Raw genomic sequence first — 18,948 nt, 5'->3', positions numbered from 1 at the left:
TGCTTAATAAATTCGAGAAAGCAAACAACTTTTTCCGAAAAATTTCATTGCCAAGCGAAACGGTTACTATCGTGACGTATTCTTGTCGATACGATAGAAAACTTCTCACCGACTGTGATATGTTGCGCATGTTGGTAGTTGTCACGATTGCCTGCGGACTATTGCTTAGTCGATAAGTTGGTTCGCGTTTAGCGAAATTCGAAAGTTGACGCATATAGTTTGTGACACGAATTGTACGCGTAATACGTACCTACGTGATACATATATAGATCTCCTAGTAGTAGGTGTATATATTTCGGCTATCCGTAGGCGATTCGTGGCAGATCTTGAAGCGGGGATCAAGAAATCGCATGGATGGATAACAGTAACGATATTCCTCTTTTATTCGCCTGAATGTACAATTCAGCTGCCGCGAGATACAAGTTGTGAACGCGTGGCGAGCATCCGGCCTAAAGGTACGATTTTACGAATACGCGTTCTCGTCGGGTGTCGACTCTCATTGATCCATCGATCCAACGAGCAAGGGTCGCGACAGAGTGGAAACTAACAACCGAAGAAACGAAGAAACGGGCGAATAGAATAGGTTTAACGCGTTAGACGAAGCCGGTCCAAAGAAAAGCCAATGTCGCGTGTCCATCGGAGAGCCACTATCGAGAGTAACGGAGGAAATATATTTATTCGATAGAATCGTGTGATCGACCGCGTGAAACGCGACTCTGTAACAAAGACGATCAGCGGTACGCCAAGAGTAAGAAGAATAAAAGCCTGCGAGTCGACGCGTACCGTTCAATCGATCGGAGAGTCCGATTCTTCGTTTGGTTTCGGTTCGATCCGGAAACGGAGCGCTGGTCGCCACAAACGGCGCGCATTTCATAAAATTCAAGTAGGTATCAAAGGAACGTTAGCTCGCGTCGATACGAATCGGTTCTCGTATCGCTTTCGAGTCTGTCGACTGCTCGGAGAGTCGGATGGAACTGTCGGTATGCTAACGAGAGATAGGCTTCGCTAAATATCCTAAGCGACATGTAAACCGTTTGGTCGCTCGACCAGACTCGGGTCGACGGATTCGGTACTTTAGGAGCGATGCTCGATTACACGGACGTGGCTGGCAATGAGTTTCAAGGCTGGTGCGTGGAACATTCCATTTCGACGGCTCGAGACGTTTGGCAGTACGGGAATCGATTGACGTACTCTGCGCACCATCCGTACGCATCCTGTCTAGACGCGATGGATCGCCGAAGCATTCGAATGGCGACACCGTTTAACGCGAACAAATCTGAAGGAACCTGAGGAGAAACACACGGGAAATAGACGAGAAAATCCGAAGAATCGCACTGGTTCGGTTTCGATTGAAGGAGGCCTGTGGAATGTCTTGCGCAGCTGATGCGACAGATTGCTACCCCGCTCGAATACCTCGACGACACATTGTACATACACACGACGATTAGTCTCTAATTATCAACGTCTCTTCGTTCGCGATAGAAAAGTGCTTCTCGAGGTGATTTTCGAATGACTGGTGCCGCGGTAGCTAACCGTAACAAACTTTTGATTCGTTCTCTCGTGCCCTTCCTTCTTCGTCCGATGATCGTTGCAGCGCCAGGAGGCATATACCCGTGTATCGTTCATCTTATTTCTCAGATGCGCGCCGACCTCTTCGTCCTCCGCCGGAACATCGGCGTTTCGATTCGCGGAGTCGACTTTGCGATCGAATTCGGCTGATCGCGATCCACGCGAATTCCTAACGTTCGATCAATTGACTAGGTTCCTCTTCGGCTTACGGCTACGTACGGTCTCGTTTCAGCTAGTGTTACGCTTCGCCCGGAAGATCGTCGATTCGTATTCGACTCGTAGAGGCGCGGACAAACGGGGACAAACGGAGACACACGGGGACGCGCGAACGGACATGCAGAGGGATACGCTGGGACCTTAAGGTTTAACACTAAAATTTCGAGATCTCGAGTTGCACGGCTGCTCCATGTTCGAACGACCAACAAGCACGCGCGATATGTATCTAAATTACCGACTACTGGACTGCGGATTTCTGCGCGTCTACCGACTAAATTCAACGAACGAAATGCTACGAAATAAATCGCTCGTTCCGCGCGCATTCCACGATCCGTGCAAGGTCCCAACGAAGGATCGAACGTTTCGATTCGTTCACGGATTTCGTGTGCGCGTATAAAGAAAAATTGAAAACCGTGAATCCATGCGAACATCCACAGTCCGCTGATTACCGAGAAATAAGCTGCGCGCGTTTAACGATTCGCCTACGAAAATGTAAAATCTAACTCTAACTCTAACTAAAATCTCTCTCTCGCTCTCTCTCTCTCTCTCTCACTCGAGTCGTTTTGGTCGTACGATGCTACTTTCGAACGACAGGACGACGACGCACATACAAATCGCACGACCGCGAAACACATTTTCGAACGGTTCGCAAAAGAAGCAGATTTCTCGCCGAACCATCGGATTTTTGGACGCGCCGTGTTTCGTTTTCTCTGCCAGAGACTTCTCCTCGTCTGTGCTTCTGCTCCGCTCAGAGGTTTCTATGACGCCGTTTCTCGTCGCGATCGGTACGGAAGATGGATGATTTTGACAGGGTTAACGAACAGTCTGTCGGACACTTCCATGTGTCCTTTCGTCGCTCGGATAGAAAAAGTTTTAATATAATGTTCGTTGTTTTGCCTTCTAGGGTCCTCTTGTTTCTTTTTTTCCATAAAAAACATATAAAAATGGTGTAACGTTCGATCGAATACGCAATGTCGGGTCTCCGGATGGTCGACGTAACACGGTTCAACTCGGGAGAACTGAATCTTTTCCTTCTCTTCTCCTCCTCTTCTTCTTCTTTTCTCTCGGTTCCGATCGACGACCGATCGCCGTCTTCTCGCGTTGGCAGTTTCTCGCTGGACTGCGGATATTTCTTCGCGTGAACAGATCCGTTCGCTGGAAAGAGACTTCATTGCGCATTTATCGAATGTTCGATCTTAAAGCCGACCGAATATTTCATCGCATTAACTCTAACAGCAAGCTGGAAATTTGACGAAACGTTGACGAACACTCCCTCTTCCGGCATAGATTCGCGAATATCCGCGATATCCGCAATATCCGCAGTCTACTCGTCGTATACTATTCGCATTTCCGCATTTTATTTCATTCGCGCTTTAGGAACAACGGATAACTCTTTGTTTTCTCTTCGATCGAAACACTCGCACGAGTCTCTAATCGGAAAGTAGTAGGGACGCTGCGGGCTGTCTTGTACCGTCAGAAATGCACATTGGTTTCAAGTTGTACGGATAAGAACGCAACGCTCGAACGAATGAAACGGAAACAGGTGAAAAACGATTGGTCAGTTCTCCTGATTTACGGATTCATTCTTTTACGGCCAGCGATGGGAATGATATTCGTCCGACGTTATCGAATGTCGAGGAAAAGATCGATGTTCGCACATTCGAATAGATTTCAACACTCGAACATTCGAACACCCTGTATAGTGGCGATTTAATAGTAGACTTTTCGATAGAGTATCGAGTTTAGTTATTAGAGTACTTGAAGCATCTTATTCGAGGAATACTTGGCCGTATCGCCTAGGATTACTTATCTAGATACGATGGAAAAGATCAACGCGTTTCCGTATAAATTCTCAACGATGATATTTATCGATTAGAAAATTGAATGATTAATTGACAGAGTCGATTATCCGTCCCATCGGCAGCTAAGAACGCGTTTCATCAGGCGAGAGAGACGGAGTGCTCTCGGTGTTCCACTCGTTGGACGAAAGTATCGGCAACGCGCGCAAGCGATCGTAGGAAAATGTTCGAATAAGCGTTTCAATCTTCGGAGAGATCGTTCGACGTTCCCTTCGCAGAGGTCAGCGGGACGATTAGACGAGGGTTATTCGATTCTACGGACAGAGAGGAAAACCATACGGAAATCGAACCGATCAAACTCTCGACAGTCGTCCGAGTTCCCTCTTGCGCTCTGACGCGAAGAAACGATGCGAGGAAACGATGCGGCAGAAGCTAGTTAAGAATAGCGATCTGACGATAAACTACGAGCCCGTCGAGTACGGAGATTCGTTTCGCGATTGCGTTTCGTACGATTTGCATTCTAAAGGGATTCTCCTACGAAAGGGATTCTCGAAACGGTTCGGCTAAATCACGCGCTAAAGTGAGATCCGCGTTGAATCCCGCGGGACGAGTCAACGATCTATATACTATCTAATACTCGCTAACGGTTGCCATAGGGACTCGTTGCCTGGCAATCCACTAAACAAATTCATCGGTTAACAAGTGACAGTGCTACGGTATCGGACGATACCGGTCGGCGAGTTCGCGTTATCGCAAGCCCACCGAATCACCTTCGCTCGTTTCTCCCCGATTCGAAGGGTCCGAGAATCGAGGCGGATCCAGGCGATTCGGTTCGAGCGCGAACAACCGGTTTATCGTTATTACTTCAACGAAAACAAACGACGAAACAAGTCGGTTTCGCGATCACCGCTTCACAGTTCTACACGTACGCTTCGACTGTTCGCGTGTCTGAAATTGACGTGCTACGTTCGAGCGCGATCGTTGCCGTTCTCAGGCTAGCGATCGTTGTCGGCAAGTCGGACAACTCGGCGCGAACGGCATCGATCGCTCGGTCGTCGTCTAGAGTCTATCTAACGCTAATAAACTATTCAAGTTCAACGAAAACTATCCCGGCGCGATTGCGCGGCGAGCGATCGTTACGTTAATTATTGCGATTTGGTGTTCCGATTGCCGGCTGAGCGATTACAGGATTCTATAGGTCGCAAATTCTAATGTTACGTACACGTAAGTACCAAAGCGCTAAGACAGCCGGTGTCCGCGGCTGTCGAAACGCTCGCGTCTACGAGTTCTCTCTTTATTTAACAATCGACGCTTAGAAAATTGATTTACGCTTCGCTTCGCTTCGCTTACGTCTACGCGCGTACTCTTTAGAAACGCTTTCGAAAACGGGCCGGGCTCCGTATGTACAAGGCCTTTCATCGATGACGGAATACTGTAGTCGTTTACCAGCATTTCTCGCATCGATCGACGAAGACAGCTCTCCTCGTAAATAGAATTCGCGGGACGATTGTCGTGGAAAGAAAAGCGAATCGCTTCGGATCCCCGTCGAATGTTCGCTTCGAGTCGGTCATTCCCGCTCGTCGAGGATCGCTTTGATATCTTTATTCGCATTGGTAACGGGTCTCCGATTCGTGATATAATCGGCGAGACGGTTTTCTTTTTCTTAACATTGGCGGCCGAGTCTCGGGAAACCGTCGACTCGATTCGATTCGATTTCTATCGACACGCGAGAAGAATGGGCGGACGAAATATGCTAGGCAAAGATAGTTTCTTTACGGACAAAACCTTCCGTTATATCACGAATATTAGACTATCGATGCTCCCAAGAGAAATGAAGTATCTTTCACTGGGTTTTGGCACGCGGTTCGCTTCGCGTTAGAACAGAGGTTCTCCCTTATTCGTACAATTCTCGAGTACGCCTGGTTCTCTTCCGGTGCCGGGCGACGGTGCGAATATTCTTCTTCTCTCGAGAGTATCCCGACCGGTCGTCGAGAAACCAGTCTTCTGTCGGTAGCACTTGGTTGCTTCACCGGTGTCTCCGATCGGTCGACTTTTCGGAGAGAGAGCTGCCAGCGGCACCGCCGTTTAGTTCGCGCGGACTTCGGCGAATCGATAAACCGCGTGTCGGCGCGCGTACGATTCAACTCTCGAGCCAACGACGAGCAACATTTTTACCAAATTCGATCTCCCCGCAATCCAGGCGGCGTCGCGCCTCCCGTCTCGGGAGACTCAAGTCTGTCCTCGTTGCGAATCATCTCGATCGCGTCGCGGCCTGAAAACGAGGAGGAACATTTCTTTTCTTCGAATCCACATTTTAGACGAGAAACGCGGGAACGTCGCCTCCGGGAAGAAGGGAAGAAAGGGAGAAGGACAGCAGTAGAGAACTAGCCTCAGCAAAAGAGCGGTGCCTCCGGTTGATTCCACCAGTGAGCCGCGAGTAGCATGTACAGTTCCTGATCCTGAACGGTGTACCCCGGAGGCGGCTGCGAAGGCAAAGGCGGTGGGATCGGTGGCAGCAGAGAGTAGGACGGTGGCGGTGGCGAAGGCGACTGGGACTGCGAGAAGGTGGTCGTGGCGGAGAGCGGCGTGGGCGGCGTCGGTGGTGTCGGTGGCGTCGCTGGCGTTGGCGGCGTCGGCGGCGTCAGCGTGCTCACTGCCAAGGGAGGCTCTTCGTTCGCCGGAGATCAGAGCGCGCAATCGAACATAGCCAACGACCGTGTGATCACGTCGTCCTGCAACCGACCAAAATATTCTACTTTCTATTGGCGAACCTCGTTAGAACACCGAGGCGCGTTGCATCGACGAAATAAGACAAGGCGGTCGTACCTTCAAGCAGCTCTCGATGAATTCCTCGATCGTTATCACTCCGTCCTGGTTCAGGTCTAACTTCTTGAAGACCCTGTCCAGCTGTTCCCTCGCCTTCCTCTCCTCGTCCGCGTGATGCCGTCTGCCCATCAGCTCGTGCACCGCGGTCACCACTTCTCCTAGCTCGCCCCTGGTGATGCAACCGTCACCGTTTATGTCGTACAGCTTGAACGTCCATCGCAACTTCTCATAGATGCTGCCCCGCAACAACGTGGACAGAGTGACGAGGAGATCCTGCGGAGGAAACCATTTGAATCGTGCAAGATCGATCGAACCGACCACGACGAGGACCGGTAACAGTCAATCGGCTGGATTATCGATAATTCTTCGACGAAACGTTTCGAAGGGAAGCTATCGTTTGAATTTCTTTCGAGTTCGTTCTCGTAGAGGCAAAGATAAAGGTGAACCTATACGCTATAGAAACACCTATAGAGACACGCTTTGTCCGCGAAAGGCTGTATCGTTTAGAGCGAATTACCCTGAAGCTGATGGCGCCGTTGCAGTTTACATCGAACGCCTTGAACACGTAATGGGCGTAGAGGCTGGAGTCTGGAATATTCGTACGGGGTGGCCGTTAACTAATTACGCAAAAACGCTCGTCTTTATTTAATTGGAACTCACTGCCATGGGGGAAGAACTTGGCGTAGATGTCCTTGAACGAGTCCTCGTGCACCACACCTTCCGGACACTCCTGAAACGGATTAATCCGCTGTATTATATCGTATTGTAGCGTCGTTCGGTTAACTCTCTGAAGATAGAAATTTGTCGCGTGAACGGCGTCGCTCGAGACGAACAAGATTCCGAGGGGAATCGAACGTACGATGTAAATGACAAATTCTGATTTCGCTGTTCGCGAAGGTCTGCAAGGGGGGCTGTGCACGGCTGCCCGGGAAAATGAAGGTCCCCCACAGCGTACCGAAAAACGTGTTCCAAGTTTACAGGTGAGATTTTCACGTATCCGTTTCCTCGTAAAGGTTCGTGCTCGCGAATAACTCACGATGATCGTGACGCAACGATAACGACGATGATAAATGCGAGAAACGATTCGACCAGGTGTTCCTACGAGACGACACGGCTGTCGAGCGAGAGAGACAGGACGCTTCGATCGGAGGACGTTCTCTGGGACGAGAACAGGGTTCCGAGTTTAAGAAGCCTCGCCCTCCTCGCGATAGCTGCCGCGTGGAAGGATAATCCGATACTGGAACAACTACCGACTAGCGAGGACAGGAACGAACTGATCGAAATCCTGCCCACGGATCTGCCGTTCGAACTGACCATCGCGACGATCGAGGATGAACGTTACTGGGAACGCTGCTCGAGAGACAAGTAACGAATAACGCGAATCACTGTGTATTACATGTTACAGTACAGTAGAGATTACCGCGCGATCATCGTAGGTGGGAGACGAACGAGCTGTCCGATCACGGAAATTCATGGCGGCAACGGTACTGCGAGGGTGTGTTCCGCGAGTATCTCGAGAGCCTCGAGCCAAGTTTCTTCGAAACGCAGAGGGAGGAGTGCGAGAGAAAGATTCGGCTCGTAAGGAGCTACGTGCACGCGATAAGGATTCGTTCCCTTCGACCGACCAGGCGAGTAATCCGCGAAAAAGCCCCGACATCCAATTTCCATGGTTTATCCGTTTTAACCAGACGAACGGTGAACCGACCGCGTTGGTTTTCTCGAAGGAGACCGTTTCGCCTCTCGCGCGGTTCCGGGTAGAAATATTCTACAACTATTCGATGACGAATATTCCAGGAAAGCGAAGCCTCCGGACGAGGGAGATCCCTGTGACGCGGAAGAAGACGTCGTCCACCACATCCCCATGGGCCTGATTCTACCCCAACTCCATCGTCTGACCGAAATCTACATCAACTTCGGTGTTATTTACATGGACGATGGTTTCGAGTGGCGAGACTTTCGGTAAGTCTATTTTCGAACCGCGCGTTGAAGGTATTCGCTTCAAAGAGGACCAACGACCTACGCTATCGAGCGCTATTACGGATTCATTTTTGGTCCATTTCCAACAAAGCTACGCCATCCTTGACCGAGCGGAAGGTTGCCACGATATTTTTAACCGAAAACTGTCACTTTCGTAACGACAGCCAACCACGGATAATAATATGTACCTACCTAACGGTGCAAAAATAAAAAACAGATTCTCACTGGAGGATTGCCTGGGACTGGGCGAAGGAGCCAAGGCTTGCCCGAAACTGAGCAAATTCACCCTCTGCAGGAGCAATTTGGATCAACCTCGGGCTGCCGCTCTGCTGCAAGGATTGCTGGAGAATCAGAATGTCGGTGATCGTTCGATGAAATAACAATTAAGCCGCGGGTTTTATCGGTTTATAACGCGCGACTACACGCGCGGTATTCGATGGAGTAGAAAAATCGATGGAACGCGACGGAACTCTTTTACATACGCTCTTCTGTGTACACGTATACGTGCAACGATGAAATTTTCCGAAATAGATAACAGAAATCGACTTTTCGCACTGCAAACTGGGAGACAGGGGCGCATTCGTTCTCGGAGAATTCTTGTCCATGCACAATGCGCGAGTATTGCGTCTGGTGAACAACAACATTGGACCGAAAGGAGCGTCCGGGCTGGTGCACGGAACGATGAAGAGGGAACCGGTGCTGAAACATCTGGATTTGAGATTGAACCCTTTGCAGGATGACGGTATCGCGCACCTATGCGCCTGTGAGTCTACCGAGCTATTTTCACTAGCAGTTACAGCGTCGATCCGAGTTATCGCTCTCTATTCTTTCAATTGTACAACAAACGATTTCGCTTGCTGAAAAGAAAAGCGATATCTTTCCTTCGATTCCTCGGTCTAATAATAGACGGTACGTACTCGCGTTCGAACGGGAACTCGGACGGAATACGCGTTCGGATAAGTTGCAGGTTGGATCGCGCGATAATTCAGACTCGGCCAATCGGAAGCGTCTTCTCAATGGAAAAAACGGCCAATCCTAAATCCGTTTCAGACCTGCTACGAACCGACAGCCTAGAAATACTCAACGTGAGTGGCTGCGGGATTAAAGCTGCCGGAGGCACGGCACTCTCCGAAGTATTGAGCTCTGGCTGCAACTTGAAAACGCTTAGCCTCGACGTGTCGAATAACGATTTCGGTCAGGCAGGTGAGATGGAATTTTTACCCTTTTAGATCTAACGCGGTCCTCTTTTATCGAAACCCGATTCGATCGTCTTGGAAATCTTCGACCGATCGGTAACGACGCTATGAAACGTTGATTACGCCGTACTGAGAGTAACAGGCGGAGAAGGAGAAAGACGTTAGTCGGGAGATTGATCGTTCGCAGAAAGGGCTCGAACGATGCAACCTTCGACGCGGCACTCCAGATTTACCGGTAGTCGAATAATTTCTCTTTCAATCTCCGTTCACGCGAGGACGGGCCCGACGCGCGCCCGATACCATCACGGATGGGATGGGATGGAAAATGATAAACGACCGATTTCAGTGGGCGAGATATTCGAGGCCGCATTCAGGAGCATTCCGTTCATTGTTCGGTTTGACGCTCGAATGTGCAATTTCTCCGCGCGATCGGAATACTCTATTTACGAGAGCGTGCTCAGGTAAGGGGAATTTTCTGCATCGCACCGTACCCTGGGTTAGGTGAGACGATCGGTCACTTTCAGGAACAGGGAGATGCACAAACAGAAAACCAGGAAGCCGTTCAGCTGGATGACCGGCGCGTAGGCCATCCGCGCGCGAACGCCGGATCGACGAGCCTTCCGAATCGCGTCGAAACGATCACGATCACGGTATTAACGTCGAATAACAAATTCTTTAGCAACCTAAGTAATCACGTAGATAATAGTGACGATTATTTCTAATACCTTTTGTCTCTGGCAGGAAACAGCAAAATTCTTTGTAAAAGGAAGAAATGGAAAAGTAACTTCCAGACTGCAGAACGGTAAAATGCGACGACAACGGGCCACGGATAAAAGAGTTTTTCCATTAATAGTAGAAACGAAAGGAGGAAAGCGGAGAAACAGCAGCGATATCTCGTTTCTGTTCGAGAGGAAGGGAAAAGATTGTTCGGTGGAAAAAGAAGGAAAAGGACAGGATTGATCAGCGCAGGCCTTTCAGGGAACAGGATGGGCGTACGCTCTCCGCGAGAGCAAGTTATCGTAACGAAAGGAAACGAGAATCAAGGCACACGCGGTGATCTTTCGAGCAAACAACGTGTTCCGTGTATCGTGCTCTAGTTTCGTGTAAACGCTCTCGTGTACGAAGATCGGGTTCGATGTCTGCCCGAAGACGTAAAATTTTATCGTCCTCCATGGACGTTACGCTTTATGATCCTTTCGAAACGCGTTTCAAGCTGCGAGAGAACCGTTTCGTAGCGGATTTCGCGTCTCCCAGTTTTCCAGTTTTTGTCTCGTCTCCCAGAGACTTATTTCCGACGGCGCGATGGCGGGTACCGTGGAAATAGGGGTACGAGATACGCGCGCAATTGCGAGCTTTCTTCCATGAAAACAGGTTTCGCGCGGAGCTCGCGATCGAAACGCTACAATGACGAAACGATTTCAATGCGATATATTTCCCGGTGAATTAATTCGGCCGTTCGGCCGTTCATCGATGCCCATTTATCCCCGATCCCCCTAACGAACGGTAATTTGCAACGTCGACCGCGGACAAATGGTACTGCGACCGCCTCCGTGTTTCGCTCCGTGACAACGTACACGCGCTAACTAACAAAATTGTCTGGCTCTCCGCACGCGAGAAGAAAATTCGAATAAATCGAACAAACGCACCGGGTTTACTCGTCTCGCATAGAGGCGAGTAAATCGTTCGTTACGTTCCAGATTCGAATATTCTTCGACTGTCGTTGGATTTCACCGATCGTGTCATCTTGTCGCGTAGCGTTATCTTCCGTTCGCCGCGTCCGACCATTCCCGGTCGCTTCCACTGGTGCCGGTCATTAGAAACACGTATCGCGGGGTTTCCCGTCGATTCGATACGGTCGCCGCGAGTGGAGGCGAGGAGCGATGGTCAGACCTAACCCGGACCGAGCACACTCGAAAGCGCATAGAAAGAATCTGTTAGATTCGTACCACGGTATCTCGTAAACACCCATGCATAGTATAGGTACATAGAAAAATCCGAGTCGCTAAATAGCCATCCTTCGCGTATCCCATTCTCAAGAAACCTGCACGCGTTTCCGACACCGAGGGTGTCCTCCTCGAGTCTTTTGTCCTCCGCTCGCGGCACTCGCGGGTCTCGCGGCTCTCGCGAGAGCCTCCATTGTCTCTCTCCATTCATCGTCCCCTTGTCTTCCAGCCTGTGGACATACGTTTTTTTCTCAAATGGGAACGTAAAGGTTCGAGTGTTGCTCGCGAGTGTCCCATTCAGCTCGGGATTTCTATTTAAGGGCGGCAGCGCGAGAACCGCGATGGCCTGCGAGCACTCGAACGAGACAAGGCTGACCTAACGCCGGTGGCTCGCGTTTCGATCGCAGCCGGGACCGGGACCTTGACGTTTAAGAAGATTCCAACTCGCGAACGTTGAATGCGCCCGACGTCGATCGAGGTAACTTGATCGTTTTCCAAATTCCCCCGTCTCTCGCTACGATTCGAACGAACCGACGAATTTACGAACGCTTCAACTATCGCGCGCCTCGGACAACACCGACGCTGTCGGAGATGAGTGGTGTGCGTTATCGTTGCGCGAGGACAGCGATCCGGTAATTATGGCGAAAATAAATTCGACGCTGGCGGAAGGTCTAGCTGATTCGACGAGGTCGATGCTTTCGTCTTTATACCGGAATATCGACTGTCGCCCGCGTGGTCGAGGTCGTAGTTGAATATCACGAGTAGCAGAGACACGGTGAAAGTGCCGGGAGTTGGACAACTCAGCTGTGAAGCTCGTCAATGACGAGCGGCAGGGTGCGGCTAGTAGAAAACACTAGCTGGGATAAAACTATTTCGTAAAACGATGGAACGAGCCGGATCGAGGGGAGAGGCTAGTGGCTCCTAGAAACGACGGATTCTTCACTGGAGAGCCACTACTCTCCGCTCATAATTCTCGTTAACTCTCTACAGTCTTTTCGCGCGAAACGGCCGGAAATCGAGGCAGTTGGGACTTTTGCTCGTTTCTCTTTTCCAGCGCTTTGCTTCCCGGTAACGATCAGACCTCGTGACCAACGTTTCCATCCAAATTTCGCATCGAACGACTCTTATCTTCGTCGTCCTTGCAAACTTTCTTCCCTTTGCAAGGAAATTCTAACGTTATCAGCCGTGTCGTGTCGTGTCCTTTCGTGTCGTGTCGTGTCGTGTGGTGTGGTGGTTCACTATAAAAGTGTACCCTGTTCCGGATCAATAGTCACCGAGCAGAGATTTTAATTGGTCGACGGGACGATGAAAGAGAAAAAGAAATCGTTACCCGTTACCGTCGGCGAAACGCGAAACGCGAAGGAAACAAAGGGGAAAATATAAGCCTCGTCTTATATTTCCGGCTAGTTGGGCGCGTAATGGAAAGAAGGCGGTCTCGAGCAAACTGTTTCGGCGGCGAGTTAACATGCGAATAATTGGTGAGAATAATAGCCGCGATTACCGGCGGAACGAGGAGCTTGTCCTTGTTCCCGTGTTCGTACCAGTTGGTGGTTTTCGCGTGAAAGAGTACGGGGCTCGCGGAGCCCTGAATCCGACGTATACGCGAGTACTCGCTCGTGCCAGTACCGCGTCACTCGTGAAATATTTACGTGGGCTTTCGAGGAAGGCGGTGGTTGGCTCGAACCGAGGTTGCCCTCAAGGTTGCGCGCTTATGTATACGCCAACTAGACCATTTCGAACGTAAATGTCGGAGGTTTACGTTACGTTGGATCGATACAATACGATACGATGCCTGTTCGATGCTTTGCCTTTTCGAGTTCAATTTGCTAGCCGAGGAACCACTTCAATTTTTCCCCCATTTCTCGACTGTACTCGAACCTGCTCGATATCTTGTTCGCTTCTCTATCGCGGCGCGCGATAAACTCGAGAATAAACTCGAGAACGCCAGTCGTAATCTTTCATCTTGCCGCGTAGTCGGCTTGTCGGTTAAGGGGTCGCTTTAAGGGGTGACGCGTAATTGCGCTTCAATTGTTTCCTCCATGAAACGCTAGTTTAAAGTCCGATGGCTCTCCTATTCCTTGATCGGAAACGAACTCGAATACTAATCTCCCGTGAACCGTGAACGACAACCAACAGATCGGACCTAGACCGATAGAGAGAGAGAGAGAGAGAGTGAGTTTCTCAGGTGCGTTAATTCCAGTATTTCGGCATTCGCGTGTCGAGTCTCGGTAATCGTGCCAAGAGCACGCGTTCGCGCGGGCAAGACCCGAAAACGGACTAGCAACCGGTTCAATTTTCTTTGGAAATTACCGCACCTGTTGTTACATTTGCGGGGAGATCCGCGAACCGATCGGCGATTATCGTCGATTCTAATAAATCGCGATTAAGAGAAGCTGTTCACCTGCTTGAAACCCCGGTACATCACCCGGATTTCCTGCCTGGAGAACTTGGTTTGTCGGAGAAGTTCCTCGAGAGCGACCGGCCTAGCGGTCTGCTGCCTGGTCCTCGAGCTCTCGAAGTCGAAGAGCGCCTCTTCCGGTCCCGGCGAGTCCGGCGGCGTGGCCATTCCTTCGGAAACCTTGGCTACCTATCGCAACGAGTCCCGCTCGACGAATCTCCGCCGGTTTCCAGGCCGCCTGGATCGTTTCACGGTGACACCAGGGCTGCTGTTCCGAGCCGCCCCGACGGTTTCATTCTCGTCAGGTTCATCCGTTCCCTCGTCCGCGTTCGGCTGCCGGTCACCACCGCGATTCCTGCTAACCAGCGAACCAACCGATGCCGCTACACTGCCGGCGCTGTAAATCAAATTGCCAATCTGATTCGGTACTCCAGAGCTGGATCGGATAAAGATATCGATCGAAAAGAGGGTACTCGCGGCGCAACGTGTCCCCCTGATCGAGACTATCTCTACTCGACTGTAAAGTGATCTTCAAGTTTCGAGAACCCATCGAGAAACTCGATCGTCATCGCGCGAACAAAGTGTCTTTCGAATCTGGTTAATATCGGGCCGACGGAACCCGAAAAATTCTATCGACGTCAGTACGAGGCAACGTTCGCCCTATTAAACAAATCATTCTATCGAGTCGCCGAGTGTAGCGAAGCGTCACGGCGCGAATCGAGCCGAATAAAATATTTGCGCGAGTCCACGGTATTTCGAACTGTGTTCCACAACGGTAACGCCGGCGATCTGCTTTCGACGAATCGAGTTTGCCCGGAAGCACGTGTTGTCGCGGCCGCCGCGCGGTCTGGCCAGACACGAACCCATTCTACTTTCTACGTTCTGCTTTCTCATTTTTACCTTCGCGCCTTCAACCGGAGACGTTTCGGATGGTATCGGGTGCGCGATCTTTTCGACTAATTCGAGAAGAACGCGTTACGAATTATCGAATTATCGAATCTACGATTAGAGGCACTCGTGATCGTTCAACGAGCATCGCCTCGAAAATGCAACAGCGTTTAAGCAGCTTACGCGCGCCGCCTTCCCGCGATATCCTGACTCGAAAGAAAAACGACTCTATTATCTTAACGAGAAGACCCCCTCCAGAAGAGCGTTACGCTGCCTTTTTAATGAACCTTTCACCCTCTCGGGAGAACCCCGGCAACGGTTCGCAACGAATTAACGATTCAAGGTGTGCCGTAACCGCCACAATGTTCCTCCGTTGCGTTTAAGCCTATCTTCCGTAATACCGAGCGAATCAAGGTTAAACGTGTGTCTCCGTATAATTCTCGTGCCGTTGTACAGCCTGCGCGATATTTCAATATTTCCCGCTCGTCTCTCGCGTCTGAAAGAGGAAATAATGATTTTCGCTAGAACGGCTCCGCGCGCATCTTCTCGGGGAGCGTATAACGAGGTACGCGGGCAATCCCGGCGAGAAAAATTACGTAAGGGCATCCCCTTTGAATATTCGGGTCACACGGTTAACGCCTATCGAGATAAACACAATTAAATATCGCGGCGTCGCCGTGTAAACCGAGAGGGGAACAGAGAAAAGAGACAAAAACACGTTCGTGAAAGTTCGAGCGACCTTTCCGGAACGATAATGAGATAACTCCGGCCCCGGGGATCGTCAAAACAGTTTTCCAAACCAGAATCGGGAAACGGAGAATGAGAATCCGAGGGAAAAGGAGAGAAAGAAGCAACGGATTGTATCGTTTGCCGATGATCGTTTCACCCTGCGAAAAATCTGCGAACAATCTCGGACTCCGCGCATCGGTTTCGCCGAAATTTCGAGGAGATCGACGCCACCGACACGGGGACGCTCGGCGATAACGATAACGAGGTAACGCGGCTCGGGTGCAGATATCGCGTAATAGCTACACAACGTCCCGTCGTAGGTATCTGCCTATGAAAAATAAAAATTCACATTGCTTATCGATCCCCTGGTGCCCCGTTCTATAGACTGTCGCGCGATAACGACACGAACTCGTAACAAGTTTCGCCTCGCGGCTCGGCGCCGACCGATATTACAACGCTGAATCGAATCGTAAATAACTTTTGCTCCTGTAACGCTACGTCCGCTCGAATTCGACTTTCCTGCGTTTCGATCGAACGAACCGAGATCGACCAATCGCGCGGCTAACGCGTCGAATCGCTCCGGATTATTAGGCACGATTTACAAGCGAAATAGGATATCGTGAGAACGTATTTCAACCCGCGGATTTCTCCTTACGGACAGTGGACCCGTTGCAGAAATCCGAGTACCGGAAATCGCTGATTGCGGCTCTCGTTACCTAGTTTCGCGCCACTCGGTTTGTTAACGAGAGCGAGAGCGCTATAAAAACGAATTCATTCAAGAAGGAGGCGGAATTATTAACGGAACGAGTCGCGTGCGATGTATTCTACATTTCAAAATTTATCCTTCGATTCTCTCGATATCTATATATCACTGCTATGTACACCTATGTAATTATTACGTGTTCGAATGCGCGAAGCTGGCCGAGCTCGCTTCGTTTCAAAGAGTACGATAGGAATATCGTTAATAGATCGTTGATAGGACTGGCCAATTGCTATTTCCATTAAGCGTTTCGTATATTGTAGTCGTGTAAACTTCCGCGGTCCACGGAATCCACATTTCTCATCGGATCTAATTCGTATCGGCCGTTGAAAACATTGCAAATTCAAATGGAAAAACAAACGAGTAAACTATTGTTCGCAATAATTGTATTATTAGTCTCCGCTCGTTCAATTCCAACGTCGTATTCCCATCCGAGCTGCGCGTTCATTGTCAGTAGTAAATTTTGAGATCGCATTAGTGCCATCGAAAATAGACCGTGAAGTAAACCGAATACCATGCGTGCAGGAATTACGCGCACCTCGTTAAATCTTCCATCAAATACACGCGATTCGCCTCGACGATAAAATTCAGTTACATGCTACACGATAAAACGCGCGTCCTACTTTACGAGAAATTACGAAGGTGAGAATTATTGTTTGTAAATAAACATTGAAAATCGATCTGCTACTTCCCTCCCGGCGGTTCCGCGTGCGAAACGGAATCTACGAATAATCGGGTCAAAATTATTCGGTTCGTTATCGTTTTCCGCCGGAACACGTCCGAACGATCTTTCATGTTCCGCGGATTGAGGCGGGTCAATTTAAAGTTTTCCAATTTCGTTTCGTCTTCCGAACGATGAAAATCTTCGGTGGGAAAGAAATGTATCTGGCGGAACAAAAGTTCGATATTTATGGCATGTTTTCACGGAGAGCCGATATTCCATTGAAAACGATTCGCCCGAGAAGAAGAGCTCTGTTTGCTGTGTCGAACCGCTGTTCGAAATAAATACATGAATAAATAAATGAACGGAATGAAAGGAATAACAGGAATCCGTTCGTTCCTCCGCCGGAGGCAACAAAAAAACGGGGAAACAAAAGCAGCGAGTACAACTGTGGAAACGATCGCAGGGATCGCGTTTCTAAACGCAGCTGGCAACCGAGAGAACCGGCTGCTCTGTGCGCTCTTGTTCTCCTCGTGGTTGTTCAACTCTTACAGTCATTCACACTTCCGGAGGCAAATCTGGACGCGTCTCGTGGAGGCTCGAACCGAGACAATCGATAGGTCGTTGCATCTCGTCTTGCTCTCCGAACTATTTTTAATTGGATCAAAATGAAGAAACCGGTCAGACTGGCAAAGATGTTTCAAGTATTTCCCAAATTCTCCTGCCAGTGGTTGCACTGGCCATTGGAACAAGCGAGAACTCGTGGACGGATAAAGATATCGAGAAAGATCGCGGCGCGTAATTGAATTCCGTGTGACCGATGGTGAGCAGTGACCTCGGTGCCAATGCCACTCATCGTGTCAGCTCGACGTGACCCAACGTATCGACGGTATCCTTGAAAACCGCGCAATCACATTACGGTCTTTGTTTACTTCCGGCTGGCTTACGGGCGAGCGTCGGTTGCTCCGTGCCACTGGCAGAATCTTCACTACCCTTCTATTCCCTTATCTCGGAGAGCTCCGATTACCCTATTTAAATAGCGATACGCGCGATCATTGGTCGAGCTCCGAACGTTTCGTTCCTTCGTACCCGTACGGTCAAGTGTACCGAGTTCAAAACGATCCACGAAACACTCCCTCGCGTTCGCTTCGAAGAAACCTCGTCTGTCAGCCGCGATCGAGTTGTATTTACACACTTGTGCTCGCTAACGATTGCGCGTGTGAGAAAGAAGGCATGCGTAACATTATTACCAGAGTGGTTGTACTCAGAGGAACTTACGATGGCCTCGGGTGTTGGGCTCGCGGTCTTTTCAGCGGAAGTTCAAAATGAATTTTCGGTGTTACAGCGTAACACTACAGGAACGGAGGACACGGTCGAAGCGCGAAACGCAAACGAGTAGCGGATAAATATGTAGCATTGACTTCTGAGGTAAAACCTGAAGAGTTTCATGAAACTGCTGCTCGAACGCAGGGTGGATGACCGCGTTCCGATGGTTTCGGGACGGTTGGTCGATGGCTGGACGCACGGTCGCACGGCAGACGGCAGACTGTACACGGCACACGGCACACCGCACACCGCACACGTTCCTCCGGGGAGGATATCACACCGAGAAGCTACGCGAAGGGCATCCCCGCCGACGGCGATCCTCGTTGAACAACAAAGGATGATCGGCTAGGTCGTGTCCGCGAGACGAGACGCGGCGTTCGTTTGTCATCGGTCGGCCGAAGCGTCGTCGGCGAGGTGTCGCGCGATAAAACGAGCCAACTAAAAACGGGAGAACGGACCGCACGGGTACGCGCGAGTACGCGCGAGTACGCGGTCGGCGGTCGGCGATAGACTGGATATGCCCGGGTTGAGCGGACCACGCATCCTCTGCCCCGACCAATCGTCGCCCTCTCCCGACGTCGCCGCCGCGATCCTTCCGTCGAAAACCGCCCTTAACCGGCAGCCGGGGATTTCCTCCCCTGCTTCTCCCACGCGGATCGC

General features: G+C 50.3%; 2 protein-coding genes across 4 annotated transcripts; one reads left to right on the top strand and one right to left on the bottom strand.

Annotated features, from left to right (window-relative positions):
* Window positions 1-359: 359 nt before the first annotated feature.
* LOC116426827 (A-type potassium channel modulatory protein KCNIP1) lies at window positions 360-18,945 on the bottom strand. 3 transcript variants are annotated; one of them, XM_031976391.2, is made up of 7 exons: window positions 18,241-18,945; window positions 13,928-14,321; window positions 7,071-7,140; window positions 6,928-6,998; window positions 6,411-6,683; window positions 5,974-6,316; window positions 360-5,856 (listed from the first exon to the last, which is right to left on the bottom strand). In XM_031976391.2, exons 2-6 carry the CDS (start codon window positions 14,090-14,092, stop codon window positions 6,269-6,271), a joined length of 627 nt encoding a protein of 208 aa, XP_031832251.1. In that variant the 5' UTR covers window positions 14,093-14,321; window positions 18,241-18,945; the 3' UTR covers window positions 360-5,856; window positions 5,974-6,268. The 3 variants fall into 3 exon arrangements, with proteins under 3 accessions (XP_031832251.1, XP_031832253.1, XP_031832255.1); XM_031976393.2 differs by having other exon boundaries at window positions 18,398-18,945; XM_031976395.2 differs by lacking the exons at window positions 13,928-14,321; window positions 18,241-18,945 and adding an exon at window positions 11,530-11,598.
* Window positions 7,277-11,165, top strand: LOC116426819 (dynein regulatory complex subunit 5). The gene is made up of 10 exons (XM_076372900.1): window positions 7,277-7,307; window positions 7,361-7,775; window positions 7,847-8,038; window positions 8,205-8,369; window positions 8,605-8,743; window positions 8,919-9,150; window positions 9,438-9,590; window positions 9,930-10,044; window positions 10,108-10,233; window positions 10,325-11,165. The coding sequence occupies exons 1-9, from the start codon at window positions 7,277-7,279 to the stop codon at window positions 10,166-10,168; spliced, it is 1,503 nt and encodes a 500-aa protein (XP_076229015.1). The 3' UTR covers window positions 10,169-10,233; window positions 10,325-11,165.
* Window positions 18,946-18,948: the final 3 nt, after the last annotated feature.

Source organism: Nomia melanderi, chromosome 1 (genome assembly GCF_051020985.1).
Source record: "Nomia melanderi isolate GNS246 chromosome 1, iyNomMela1, whole genome shotgun sequence".
Taxonomy (NCBI): Eukaryota; Metazoa; Arthropoda; class Insecta; order Hymenoptera; family Halictidae; genus Nomia; species Nomia melanderi.
Note: the sequence above shows the minus strand (reverse complement) of the source record. Positions and strands in the feature narration are given on the sequence as shown.